The sequence below is a fragment of the Ambystoma mexicanum genome, chromosome 1q (genome assembly GCF_040938575.1).
Source record: "Ambystoma mexicanum isolate Mex_15411 chromosome 1q, UKY_AmexF1_1, whole genome shotgun sequence".
NCBI classification, from domain to species: Eukaryota; Metazoa; Chordata; class Amphibia; order Caudata; family Ambystomatidae; genus Ambystoma; species Ambystoma mexicanum.
In genome coordinates, this window is record NC_090922.1 from 146084505 (window position 1) to 146099598 (window position 15094).

Consider the following 15094-nt stretch of genomic DNA (forward strand, 5'->3'; position numbering starts at 1 on the left):
TCAAATCTAGAAAAGTAATTTCAAGCGGGTCAATGTGGCCTGTGAACTTAATGTCAAAGGTATTATCATTGAGGTAAAGCATGAATGCTTCAAAAGCTTCTCTACTGCCTTCCCAAATGGCCAGTACATCATCAATGTACCTTTTCCAACTAATAATATGATGTTTGTAGGGGTTATTCTGAAAGATATAACTTTCCTCAAAGAAGGCCATGAATAAATTGGCCAAAGAGGGCGCATATTTGGCCCCCATTGCAATCCCCCTACTTTGTGAATAATAGTTACCATTGAAAAGAAACTGGTTGTGTGAGAGAGTAAATTCTAGGAAGCTTTTAATCATCTGGACATGTGTATAGTGAGAAGCAGAAGAAGTTCTGAAGGTAAAGTCAATCGTGTCCAAGGCCAGTTTATGTTGGATAGAAGTGTATAAGGATGCCACATCCAAAGTCACTAAATAATATGAGGGTTTCCAAGTAATCCCTTGTAATATTTGCAACGTGTGCGTTGTATCCTTGAGGTATGCTGGAATCTCAGGTACCAAGTGTTTAATACTGCTGTCTATATAATCTGCAAGTGATTCCGTAACGCCTCCTTGTCCACTCATAATTGGTCTGACTTGTGGAAGAGTCAGGAAAGGTTTGTGAACCTTCGGTAAGAAGTAAATCGTTGGCATAAGTGGTTTAGCAGTCAACAGAAACATTTTTTCCTCATCTGATAACAAACCTTGGTTGTACCAAAATTGGAGTAAGGTTTGTAGTTCTTTTAGAGTTTGTGTGGTAGGGTTAGAAGTAAGTGTCTCATAGCATCCTGGTGTTGCATGATGTTCCATTGCCATTTTGATATAATCTTATTTGTTGAGGATGACAATATTGCCACCCTTATCTGCTTCCTTAATAATGATGGTACTGTCTTCACAGATATCTTGTAGTGCTTGTCGTTCCGATTTGGTTAAGTTCTGTTTTTTGCTGCTGCAATTTTGTTAAAGACCATCAATGTGTTTATGAATTTCTTTGGTAATTGTCTTGTAAAATGTATCAATAACATTATCTCCCGTGATAGGTGGCAAAAATTTTGATCTGTTTTTGTGTTCCTTGATGTCCATATTTCGTTGATGGATACCAAGTTCTGCCTGGATATCGCTCATACTTTTAGGGTCTTCTCCCATAAGGTTATGAAGTAGATGGATATTTTCAATTTCTTGTATGCTTTTGGAACTGGTGGGGGGGAGTTGTGCCAACGGTCTGTATGTTTCATCCTTGTTATGAAAGAATTTTTTCAGTTTAAGTTTTCTTGAAAATTTGTACAGGTCAATTTGAAGTTCAGTCATATCGGATGTGGCAACTGGAGCAAAAGAAAGACCATGGTTGAGGACAGAAAGTTGTTGAGGTGAGAGGTGTTTATCAGATAGATTGACAACTAGGCTTTTAGTATAGACTTGGGTATCGATTTCCTGAAACTGGATCTGGTGAGTCTTTTGTTTGTATCTCTCCCTTCCTCTCCTCCTTGCTCCTCTTCCTCTTCCTCCTCTGAGGTTGTTGGAGTAGGAAGATTTTTGCGTCCTAAAGGGACATTTTTCTGAAAGCGAACTTGTTTATTTTGTAGGTTGTATGTCGATTGATTGCCTTTCTTATACCTTTTAATTTCAGCTAGGAAGCCTCGTCGGTAATGGCGAAACCCTTCGGCGTTCGCCTGTTCTCCCTCTTGGTTTGGATTAGTAGTAGTGTCAGTTTCTGAATCTGTATCAGATGTGACAGGAGACGCTGTTGGTGTGGCTATTTGTGATAAATCACCATCATATTTAGGTTGATAGGTGTAGACTCTATCGTTCAGGTAATCTTTTTCATCTCTATAAAATTTTCTGAATTTGCGCAACTCGTCCTGGTATTCAATCTACCTCAAGATTTATTTTTAAAGTATTTACATATCAGTAGTTTCCTCCACATGGTTAATACGAAGGATAATGAGAAAATAATGTGGATTGCCATATGTTGTATCAGAAGGTTATCTAAGTGTTCAGCAGTACATGGAATGTTTTCAAAGGACTGCGTTATTGCCGCTGGCCGCGTTCCTTTTAGATAGGAAGCTGTGTCACCCTTGCCGGTAGGGGATGCCAGAGTTATCAGGAGCCACCTTAAGATTGCCAAGACATCATATGTTATCTTATTGAATCACTTTAACTTGTGTTTTTAATTCTCACCACCCAAAATTGAACAAATCATACCAATTACAACACCAAACACTTCCAAGATGTTGTAATTCGAATGTCGGTCTAATCTTCATGTTGATTTATTTATTTTATGTTTGCATTTATTTAGAGCGCACAAAACCCTCAGGTATCGAGGCGTTAGTTACAGAAATTGCTTGATAAGAATATGCAGTGTATACATACTAATAGTGCCTCTCCCCCTGTTACTGGGAGCTGTAACAGTCATGCATACAGAGAACACAATAGGGCTAACAATTCATGCTAGTATAGCTTTTCCTCATGTTGCAGGGAGCTACATCAGACATACATTCAAGGACATAGTAAGAGTGACTATGCATACTGTTAACGCCTCTCCTCATGTTACTAGGAGCTACAGCATACATACATTGCAGGACATAGTAAGAGTGACTATGCATACTGGTAAAGCCTCTCCTCATCTTACTGGGAGCTACAGCATACATACATTGCAGGACATAATAAGCGGGACTGTGCATACTGGTAAAGCCTCTGCATACTTGTAAAGCGTCTCCTCATGTTACGGGGCGCTACAGCATACATACATTGCAGGGCATAGTAAGAGTGAATATGCATACTGGTAAAGCTCTCCTCATGTTACTGGGAGCTATAGCATACATACAGTGCAGGACATAGTAAGAGTGACTATGCATACTGGTAAAGCCTCTCCTCATCTTACTGGGAGCTACAGCATACATACATTGCAGGACATAATATGCGGGACTGTGCATACTGGTAAAGCCTCTGCATACTTGTAAAGCCTCTCCTCATGTTACTGGGCGCTACAGCATACATACATTGCAGGGCATAGTAAGAGTGAATATGCATACTGGTAAAGCCTCTCCTCATGTTAGGGGGAGCTACATCAGACATACATTGCAGGCCATCCTAAGAGTGAATATGCATACTGGTAAAGCCTCTCCTCATGTTACGGGGAGCAACATCAGACATACATCCAAGGACATGTTTGTATCCTGGCTGGTGCTTAATCAATTTAGGACACACTAAATTTCAATTTTTCGTAAGGTTCTGAGCCACCCTTTTAATATGGATATAGTCTTAAATGTTTGTAGTGGTCCTTTGGCTGTATATATCTTCTTTTTTTTTATCACAAATGCAATACCAGCAGCTGGTACAAATATTGCATCAGAATTGGAAAGACAGCAGTCCACCTAGGGCCTTTGTCGATTTCAGTTAATTTATGCTACAGTATGATTTCGATTGGGTAATAATAGTAATGTATGTAAGTATGTACTATGTAAATCGCTTTAGATTAAAGCGCAATATAAAAAAAGATTATTGATAGTAGTAGTAGTATGCAATGAAGAAAGTCATATTTTCCACCAGATTATAACGATTTGTGTTTCTCTGGGGGATTCTTTACAGTTATCTTAATTATACCAACAAACTGCTGATAGTGGCTCCTATTTTAGAGTTAATTCATGTGTTAGTTTTCTCTTGACTAAGATCCCTAGTACCTTGTATGCCTCAGAGATGTACATTAAATGTCAAGGAGCTCTGTGGGATGAGTCGGGATAGGGTTGCCACGTAACCAATTCTTTTGCACAATACAAGCTAGCCATTTGATCCCCTTTTCGTGCTAAAATATACTTTTACCAGAGAAGAGCATACTTAGGTATTTGTTGGTAGATGGCTCTGGAGGGCAAAGAACATGGGTGGGTTTACATTTGTAACACATTCTCGCCTACTCAAAAGCTTTGTTACTCTGAATGTAAGATAACATTGATTTTTGCAATGATCTGTAATGGGGAGGGAAATGAGAGGGAAGGGGTTCATGTGTGTTGAAATTGTCTGGGAAGAGCAGGTGTGGGTGAAATGGGTGGCTGAAGGTCAGCTTTCCCATGTTCGAATGAAGTCAATTCACAACAATAAAGTACACCTGGGGGTCATTTTAGAGTGAGTGGAGCAGAAAACGAGCTCTGTGAGCTTGGCAGGCAGCATAATGGATCCCTACGCGTTCTGACAGCTTTAAGCGGGTGCATAAAGCCAGCATACCCCATAGGGACCTGCAGCATTTGCACCAGTATGAAAATACATGCCGGTGAAAATGCTGGAGCATGTGTATGGCGGAGAGGAAGAAATGGGGCAGAAACGCAAGTTGCGTTCACACTCTCCACCAGAAAAATGAATGAAAATAGGGGGTAAGATTTATAGATGGTGTAAACGCCTTAAGCAAGGCTTTCCTGACTTCCATTAACATTACACCACCATTGAAAATGAGCTCCCTAGTGTTTCCTTCACTCGGAATTCAAGTATTGACTCTTGTGAAACTTCTACTATGATTTCATCCCAGGGAACTATCCTACCCCAGTACCTGTATCACAAAGAAGTCTAGCCCATGACCTAACATTTTGAGGAACAGCTTTGGAATCACTAAGGTATATTATCAAGAGGGCTCTGACCCTCATGGCTGTGAGGAGAGTTTGGAGATTTCTGAGGGCATTCCTCCAAAGAACACTAACTAGAGAGACCTGGGTTCGATCCCTGAATTTCCACATTGCCAAGTTGTGTCTAATTCAACTTACATTATCCCTGTATTTAAATAGTAAATGTGTGGAATGTAACAAAACAAATGAACAATGTAATGTCTAATCTAGTGCTGCCCCAATTACATGTTCCCAACACATCCTGTTTTTTCTGTCATCATGTCTCAACTGAACCAGCACACCATATGGTCCATGTCTGAGATGTAACTGCTGCACAAATGTTCTCTGTGAAGTTCTTCTAGGAGCTTTGTCTGTGCTATTGCAAACACCTACAATACATACAATTACAAAAACAGTTCATGTTATTGATGTATGCGTTTAAATTTCTGACAAAGTTAAAGACATTTTAAAATAAAAGGCTAAACAAAAAACGAAAGTAATTATGGTACAGTTTTGAACGGCATACTTTACATTTTAGAAACGTTCACAAGGAGCTGTAGGTGGCTCAGCAAGGGGGCGCGTGCTGCCATAGGCTAGGCTTCGTTTCCATCCATTTCCAGAGAGAGGGATCTTTTCGATTTGGTCCTTGCCGTCATTTTTAGAAGACTAGATGTTACCACAAGGCCTGGACATTTATTGTGTTAGAAAACAATTACAATGTGATGTGAAGGTGGCCTTTTTGTATTGTAGGCATCTTATTCCATGTCAAGTAACAGAGCTTCCTTGTCTCCCTCAGGTTTTGCCGACAATGTGTGGTAGACAAAGATAAACGAAACCAGTGCAGGTACTGCAGGCTAAAGAAATGCTTCCGCGCAGGCATGAGAAAAGAAGGTGGGTGTAATGAGGTCATGATTCATTCTCTTCCAAAACAATATCAATATTGAACTGGATTATTTTCCTTAATGTTACTGCTGTTTCATGTTTAACCCAAAGCATTTGCACATTTCACACTGTGTACCATGAAAATAAACTGACTTCACGAAATGATTGAAGAAAGAAACCATGAAGTATTAAAAAAAATAACACTAACATACATGACAAGCAGTCCATGGTTGACATTAAACAGCTTGTAACAGGCGAAATTCTATATCATCAAGTGAGGTTCATGCTGAGGTCATCGCACAGCAGTCGAAGAGCTTAACTGTTACATTGACCATTTAGTATGCTTGCAATATTACCAGAATGGACTGCAAGTACAGTGATAGTGTATCATTGAAGTACTGGTGCTTTGTCACCAATCGTCTATTTTGCATCTGCTACCAGTTGGATACCTGGTGAAGTAGCACAACACATCTGTTCTTCACGGGAGGCATTGTTCCTTTATTCTTGGATGGATCTGTGATGCTGAGAATGGAGTAACTTGCTGGTCTCGCATGCGGCCCTCCAGAGCTTCACTCAGACCTTGGTAGGAGGGAGGCAAGCTTCTAAACCTTAATCCCATTCTGAGCAGAGGCTGGCCATGATTGCTTAGTGACCTGGGTAAAGTGAGTACAACATTGTGTCCCCGCATTATGAATGAACTCGTATTTTAAGTGCATAGCTGTCATCTTGGAGAACTTGATCTGTCCTGAAAGGTTTGATGCATTCTGTTGAAAATGGATGTATTATAGGGCAATATGTGTGGAGCTCGTGACAGTAGATTGTTGAATTAACTGCAAGCAGTTCCAGTTTTACTGAGCCTTCTTTCTATTTTAATCCACATCGATGTTTATTCAGGTGGATGGTCTATACAGGGTATAAATATCACGGATGAAAAAATGGATCCTCATCATGCAGTCCAGGTGTAATTGATGAGAAAGGTTATTGATGGTTGTTCTCGTCTTTGGTGTTTAGAAAAGAGTGTTCACAATCTAATGCTAGTGCCTGCGAAGGGCAAGAGTCCATCCTGTGACCTGATGAAGTCCTGTATATTGCACTAACAATACGTCTTTTTCCAACCTAAAAGCTACTTAAAAACACAGACTCCTTCCTTGGAATCCTAAGAGTTGCTAATGACTCTACAGATTCACATCCACAATAAAGTGCGCCATAACATGTTCCATTGCAAATCAAGTGTTATGTTGTTGATGTTATGGTACTGCAAATGCTGATTCTGACATGCCCTCAAAGATAGATATTTGATTTAAGAAATGTCTGAATAAACACATAAAACAAAGAGCTAGGATGGTAAGATTTGTTTTTGTTCATGTCCTTCCCTTTTTATTAAACCAGGGAAATACTTACTTCATTCAAGGTATCCTGGATCATTTTGCCAAAACGACCGACTTCAACAGTCACCATTGGTTTGTGGTTTGGGCACATTAATTGGGTTGCTTGCCTGGGTGGCCGCTTTGCCTAATTTCAAATTTTGATATTTCTAATTGTTGGGCTCACTTTCTTGGACTCCTACAGTGTTCATTTCGAATTAGATCTTTTTAGAGGAATTCCATTATCTGTGGTTTGTTATTATTTGGTTGAAAGCTATAAAGTGTTTGGTAGTATTATTGAACACAAACATTCACTGTCTGCCTAAGCCTGCCCTTTGTCGTTGTAAGCAGTTTTGAGTTAGGGCCTCATCCCGAGTTTGGCGGTAACCCTTAAATCCGGCGGTAGCGCTGTTACCGCCAGATTTAAGGGTCCGCCAAATCACGGCTTTGGCTTATTTCCCCCCAGCTTTTAGCTGGAGGGAAATCTGCTGAAATTTCGTGCTCATACCGCCGGCGGGAAATCAGCCGGCGGTAAGAGCGCAAAATTTCCCCATTGAGCCCAATGGGGAATCAGGCATTCCAGAATGGGCTCATTGGGGAATGGGGATTTCCAGTTCCGCCAAACCCATGATCCGGCGCTATTAGCGCCAGCGTTACCGCCCAACTCGTGATGAGGCCCTAAACTTGCCAAGAGAATTAATCATTTCAGCATAGCAATAACTCCTAAGGTATCAGATGTTTTTGAAAGTGATGTTAGTGCATAATAGCCACTATTTTACCTTTTACATATGTGGGTAGAAATAAATGTGTATGAAAAAAAAGAAAACAATCCCTTTTTTCATATTTGTTGTTCACTCTGGTGGTTCGTGGAAGAATCATCAGCCTGAGCGACTTATTTTCTAAATTGTTGGTCTTTTATCAGAAGTGACTTAAACTTGAACCCCTGTGATCTAACTTCATGATTGCTATTATATCTGCTATTATATTAGGATTTTTAATGTTCTTAAGCATGTGACTTTCAAGGGTGCATCCAAAACTTTTTGTTTTAAATGGTTGAAGCATGCAGAGCAAATGACATTTGTGGCTGATGTAAGGCAAGACCTTCAGACAACCAGACAATAAAAAAAACGCTCCTCTAGGAAACAAGGCTCAGTGCACTGCTATGCAAGGAAAACAAGATTTATTTTGTATTAAAAAAGGAAAAAGGTGTCAGAAGGTCCCGTAGAACCAAACTGACACGGGGCTCTCTTGTAGTTCAACGCAAGAAAAGGGTAATAAAAAAAAAATCATCACTCATGACATAAACAACATACAGTGTTAATCCCCCACCCTCATTGGCTATCACCTACATACATGCTTCCAGTCACCTATAGCCCCTTGACTGATTGGCCACATCCTAATCTACACCTACCTTCTAACACATGGTTCCCCTATTCCGTGACCTTGGTTCCCGCCACTGAATTGGCGAGTTTACCTGGAATGTTACCTGTCCCATTGGCCTATTCACATGGTGTGCATCTGGTCATTGGCATGAGCTCAGTGGAAAACTCTAAGGTCAAATTGGCCCTTTGAAATAATAGTGTGTTTCTCTTGATACCAGACATTCAGGCGCCCCAGCCATGCCTCCCCAGCTTTGGACTAGATTTGTTGCATCACCTCTTGCTCTTCGCATCACAAATCAAAGGATGTTCTGCTCCTCACTCCCCCCTTATCAGTTGGCCACCTGCAGTACACCTCCTTACTCTCTCTCGAGGGCCACATTAATCAGCTGAATTAAAATGGATTTATGTACTCTTCCAGCTGCCTGGCAGTTTGAATGGGACGGCCATTGTCTCTGTGGGTGCTAGTGCCCTAAATCTAAACTGAGCATGTTGGAAGTTGGAGACTTCATCTCTGGCTCCCATGGATTTGCCCTTTGTAAAGGGTGGATCCCTACCTTCGCTCTGCCATTCACATTCCATTCTGGTATCACAGGCCTACAGCTGTATACAATTAAACAATGCCACTGTTCTCAGCTTCACTTCTGGGCTTGAGAAAGGGAACATGATTTGACCTCTTCATTATGCCACGCTGCTACACCTCCAACAGGGAATACAAAATGCTGGGCCTCACTTCTAATATGGCGATACTTCAGTTTAGCCTACATCCGAGTCCCATGTCCACATCGTCATTGTTACACAATGTATTGCACTACTGCTACACAATATCACCAATGTCCTATACCTGGGCTTACCCAAACCTCCATAACTATGTACAGAATGCATGTGTTGCTCCCAACTACGAACCCCACTCCCCTACAGCCACACACCTTCACTTTCTCCTGTGCTAATAGATTTTTCTTAGCCTGAATTGTTTGCCCATGTATGGGTGCTGTACAGGCATCCTAACATCCCCTCTTTAGTTAATCCTCCATTAACAAAACCAGCAGCTTTCCTTCTTCTATAGTCATCATCCTTGGGCACCCATACACTGCACACATGACGTAAACTTCCCCCATCTTGGCCATATTTCTTTAGGGTACAGCTGAGGTAAAGAGAATCGCTATCCCCAGCTAAATCGACACAATGCTCCACATCATTTTCCACATCTAGTGAGGGTGAGGCTAATGCCTCTGGGGGATCTATAAAATGTTCAATTCTCACCATGTGTGGTCTATCTGGACTGTCTGTTGGCATATACCTATGTTTTGTGCTAGAAGGAGCTCCACCAACCCTTATCGATACGATCATCATAGAACTGTTTGGGAGAGTTGTGGTGCAACATCAAAGGACCATCTAGAACATGCAGAACATGTGCAGTAGAAACACTATGATAGTGACAAATATCTTCACCGATATTCCTAGCCAAGTTGGGGCCCAGGTGAACATGGTGTCGAACCAATCATCAGCTTCCACTCATGCTTCTGACGCCATTCCTGTATTCAACATATGCAGAACCCCTAATATATGAGACAAGGACCCATTGTCTGCATCATTTGGGGGAACATATATGTGCAACATGGCAACCCTATTTTTTTACAGACGCCCCCATCCATGGCCACCAACAAGTCTAAGGCATACCGATTCGGCAGGGTCATCAGCCTTATTGTTCGCTGCTCACCCTCTAATCGGGTTCAGTCCCTGCTCTGTATCGTGTCTTACTGGATCATTTCCCACTGCACTATCTACAACTTTTTGGCATTGGCTGCAGCCTGGATACCTGGCACCAAAAGGGAGGCAAAGAACGTTTCTGTCTTCGTATAGAGGTGATACTGGTCTGGAAATGCTTTCAGCAGTTTGGAAGATTCTTCGGACAGGTAATTGGATTGTTTCTGGTGGCTTCAACAGATAGAGCATTTCTTTTGCCTTACTTGCGGGCGTTGGGATGGCTCTGCTCTTGACATATTTACAAGAGACAAGTGTATGTCTTGAACCACTAAGACAGCTGAATGCAGGGTAGTTAGTGAGCAAGTGCCTTTCCATGGTGGTGTCAGATGCAGGTAGGCTTGCTGGTCGCAAACCCAGAATATGTCCATCAGAGCAGCTGTTCTGTGCCATTTTCTCAGAAGCAAAACGCATATTCGGCTACGGTCTGCATCTTCACTGGAGTCTCTTTTGCTTCAATCCATGTAAGCTTTGACATGTATGCTCTCAATATGGCAAGACATTTTGTATTCACGTTCCATTTTACTTCTTCATTAAATCCCACCAAATCTCCTGCTGCACAGCTTACTACTGCCACATACCATTTGTTGGCAAACAACAGTACTTCTTCCACTTCAGCAATGTGCGTGTCCTGCACCGTGGGTCCTTTTCTTTCATTATACATTCTCCACCAACTCTGTCCATCAGTACAACTTGTATTTTGTGCCTTTGGAACATGCTTCGTATCTGACACAGTGGCAAATGGAATAAAAAAACTGGGCTACAAGAGGTGGCATCTCTTCAGGTCTTAACAGCTTGGGCAACCCTGACGCATGAGGGATGAGGAAGCAAACATAACAGCTCTCATTTGACCTCTCCTTCCCTACTGAGCGCATGTGACTACACCATAGATTACTGAATTCTGGATGGTGTACATTGGTTACTGTATCAAACACCACCCCTTTGTATTTGTCATATTCCCTATCTTCTTAAAATCCCAACCTAATACGTTGTTTTTTAACCAAGTATTGTTGTCTATTATTCTAGCTCCTTTCAAATTGACATTATTTTGAAAAATATCACTTTGTGCACACCCTCTAGACTCCTCCTTTATATGTCCCCACCATAAAAACTGACCCAAAGTATATACACAATTCTCTGCAATAAAACCTAAACATATGTACAATATTGACACTATTACATGGCACTTGTGGTGCGAAACCTGAAAAGAATGAGAAAAAGAAGACATCCATGCAGTGATCACAGTTTCTTCTTGCTCCTTACCACTAGAACTAATGTATTAAACAATGCAAATAACACATTCCTGAAAGAAGAACACATACTCTACTTAAAATGCTTGTTTTAAAACATCATTTGATGGCAGTCATACCTAAACAGTTATATCTTTATTCTGAGAGTTGCTGTGTATATGGCAAAGGGGGTGTCTTCCAGACATCTGAAAGGTGAACCCAATACCGCAACTCCTTTACCTTGACAGCGAATGGTGTTGTATACTTGACAGTATAGGGCCCATTAAATCTTGGTTGAATCCAACGCCGTAAGAAGTTCCTGATGTAGATGGTGTCTCCAGACAGCAGCTGTGCCCCCCTCCAGCTCTTCTCTTTTTGGTGCTATATGTTGCGAGAGAACCTTTATGCATCTGGTTAACTGATGCAAATACCCTGTAAACTCATCCCCCGAAATACTTGCAGATGTTCTGACTTGATGGTCATGTAGATCAATAATACCTCCGTCCCCAAGTACCACACGAGTAAGAGCAAAAACACTACTCGAGCAATCTTTGAGGCCATAGGAGTTGAGTGTAGTCAGCCTGGAACCGGGAACACTGGAAGAACCCCCTGACCACTGCAAGACAATGAAGAGTTATGTTAAGCAGTGATAATTAACAACAATGGTAGGAACAGTAGTGACAATGTAACAGTAGCTTACCTATAGTGGGCAGGTGGGAAGTTGTAGGCAGGTAGTATGCTGACAGCAGCGGCAGGCTGAGGTGTTCTGATGGCACTCTGGGAGACACCTGAGTTAGGTATGGAACAAGAACGTAATCCGTGATCAATCCAAAACACAATCCGAGGTCAGGAGCCAAAAGACAGAACTAGAGACAGGGAAATCCAAGTACCAAGTCCAGTATCCAAGCCAGTGGTAAAAATCCAAGTGATCAGAGAGCACGCCAAATCCAGGTAGGGAAAATCCAAAAGACAGTCCAAGCAAACGTTCTGTGATCGAGGTAGCACGTGAATAACAAGAGTAATCCAAAACGCCAAGCAGTTCTCCGTGAAGAAGCTGTGAAGCAATGTTTCCGTGTTTACTCACCCTTTTTCAAATACGAGCGTGGACATGTGATGCGGTCACGTGACCGCAGCTGCGTGTCAAGTGGCACGCAACGCAGACAGGGATTGGTGTTGCGGGCGTCTTCCGGGCATGTGACGCGTGGGTTTCCATACGCCCTTGTTTCGCCGCGGAGCGTGAAAGAGTCGCCATGGCAACCACCACCGTGAAAAGGGGCACAAAGACACTGGTCCACCAGCCGGGAAACCTCTGCGGCTGTGCCGCTGCTGTCGCTGCCGTTGGGAGTGCATGTGGGAACTGAGAACAGTAGCAGGTGAGCGATTGGACATGACAGAGGACATGACAGCAGACCTGTGAGCATCAGATGCACTTGATGTAGGTGAAAACGGTGTGTGCATTCTCCTCCCCGTCACAATTTCATAACACAAGAGGTGATGATCTTTGCAGGGTTGCGTTCACAAACTGAACCAAGCTAGTGGGAACAGTGGGCCCAGTTCTTTTTGCAGGTCACAGCCAACTTAGATAATTTTCCCTTAAGATGTGCATTCTTCCGTTCAACAAACCTGTTTGCTTGAGGATGGTAAATGGAGAACATCTTATGCCAAATGCCTAACAATGCAGCTATCTCCTTAAATAGATTGTTGAAGAAGTAAGTGCCATTGGGCCTCATTCCGAGGTTGGTGGTAAGGGGTTAACGGCGCCGGAATGGGTGCCGGTGCCATTAACCCCTTACCATCGCATTACGAGGTCCTTTAGCGGGTCCCGCTAAGGGCAGCTGGTTTTACCAGGCACCCTTAGTGGGAGCCGCTAAAGGACCAGGGAGCTAACAACGGGCCTGTTATTAACTGACCCGTTGTTAGCTCCCTCCCCATTCTTATTGAGCCCTATGGGGGCTCAAATGGGAATGGGGATGGGTTCCCTGAATGGGGAAATTCTGGGTCCTCCAAGGTTGGAATGGCCCAGTATTTCCCCATTCAGGGAACCCGGACCCGGTATGCGGTATGGGGATAGTCATGGTGCTAATATCACCATGGCTACCTCCATACTCGTAATCACCCCCATTATCAGATGTAAGTACTTTGCACACTCCCCAGTGGGGGAACACTTCTTGAATTAAGAATGTGGCCACCGATTTAGTGTCTGGATGTGCACATGACCCTGCCTCAACCCACCCGGAGAACGGGCACACAATGACAATGAACCTTTATGAATCTGGTTAACTGACACAAACACCCTGTAAACTCCTCCCTTAAAATTCTTGCAGACCTGTGAGCATCATATGCACTACATGTATGTGAAAGTGGTGTGTGCATTCTCCTCTCCATCACAATTTCATGAGATGAAAGGTGATGATCTTTGCAGGGTTGTGTTCTCAAACTGAAAAAACCAGCGGCAAGCAGTGGACCCAGTTCTTTTTGAGGGTCACACACAACATAGACAATTCCCCCTTAAGAAGTGTATTCTTCCATTCAACACTCCTGTTTGCTTGAGGATAGTAAATGGAGAACATCTTATGTAACCTAACAATGTGGCTATCTCCTTAAATAGCTTGTTGAAGAAGTGAGTGTCATTGTCAGATTTAAGTAATTGGCACACTCCCCAGTAGGGGAACACTTATTGAACTAAAAATGTGGCCACCAATTTAGCGTCTGGATGTGCACATGGCTCTACCTCAACCCACCCAGAGAACGGGCACACAATGACAATTAGGTACTAGACCCCATTTAACTTATGAATGGGGTAAATAGCCATGTTACAAGGGGGACTCTGAGGGCACAATAATGCCCTGGTGCATTAATGCTATAATTGTGTCACATATTCCATCATCTGCCTCCTTGGACAATGGGTACTGCTTGACTCTGGGTAATATTGCTCCTGGTATGAGGTTAATGCCGCCACACTCCTCAACAGGCCTACGTCATGGGGATTACTTGTTCACAAACCGTCAAGTTCTTGTGCTAAGTCATTCTGTGCAAATTATGGCATGCTTCCGGCTACCATGATGGGCCATGGGACATTGCGATATTGGATCATTATTTCACATGGGACACTTACTTCCAATATTACTTCCCCATCATTGTCAGTGTCTTCAAACAGTTACCCATCTGAAACCCCCCTCAATGGTTGGGTCAATGCATAGGACTGAGCGCCACTCTACTCCCTCTGCATCGGTCTCCTGTGACCACCGCCCCTTCCAGATCAAATGTGAGCATCATTCCAGCTTTATGGTCTTGGGGCATAGCTGGTTGAAATAAGAATTCAGATGGTACCCTCCACGACCTACAGGCCACACCTGCCACTGCATTAAGCAAAACTATAACCCTGTATGTTAACAATTTGGGGTGTACAGGTACTGCTCAAGTTGCTCCCTCACTTGCTAACACATGCACAATGACCATTGCCCTCACACCCATAGTCCTGGAGTCGAACATATTACCCCTTCCTTGGCGAATGATATTGCCATGTTTAGTTTGCTTAGTACATGCCTCCCTATCGAATTCACTGGGGACACGGTTGAAAACAACAACAGGGCTCGTACTACTTTATTACCTATCTTTATGGGTAATCTTTCTTTAAATGAAACCGATTTTATTGCCCCAGAGAACCCTTTTTTGTCCATTACTTCAACGATAAGGGGAATTTCCCCTCCCTGATAGATGACTTTATTACTTCAGTCTCTACCTTTCAAACAAATTATTTGTTTCCTAACTCCATGCCCACAAGTGGTTCCTCTTCTGGTTTGGCAGTGACTGACAGGACTAGGCACGCTAAAGCTCTCTGTGGGCTGTCCACATCTGTATAGGTGTTTGT

At 42.7% G+C, this 15094-nt stretch overlaps 1 protein-coding gene across 1 annotated transcript in view; it reads left to right on the plus strand.

The window, feature by feature from the left end:
- Positions 1-15094, plus strand: part of LOC138521051 (hepatocyte nuclear factor 4-beta-like) — a 395333-nt gene that overhangs the window by 130597 nt on the left and 249642 nt on the right. The window contains exon 3 of the mRNA XM_069633573.1: positions 5402-5496. Coding sequence (XP_069489674.1) covers positions 5402-5496 — 95 coding nt within the window. The remainder of the gene's footprint in view (positions 1-5401; positions 5497-15094) is intronic.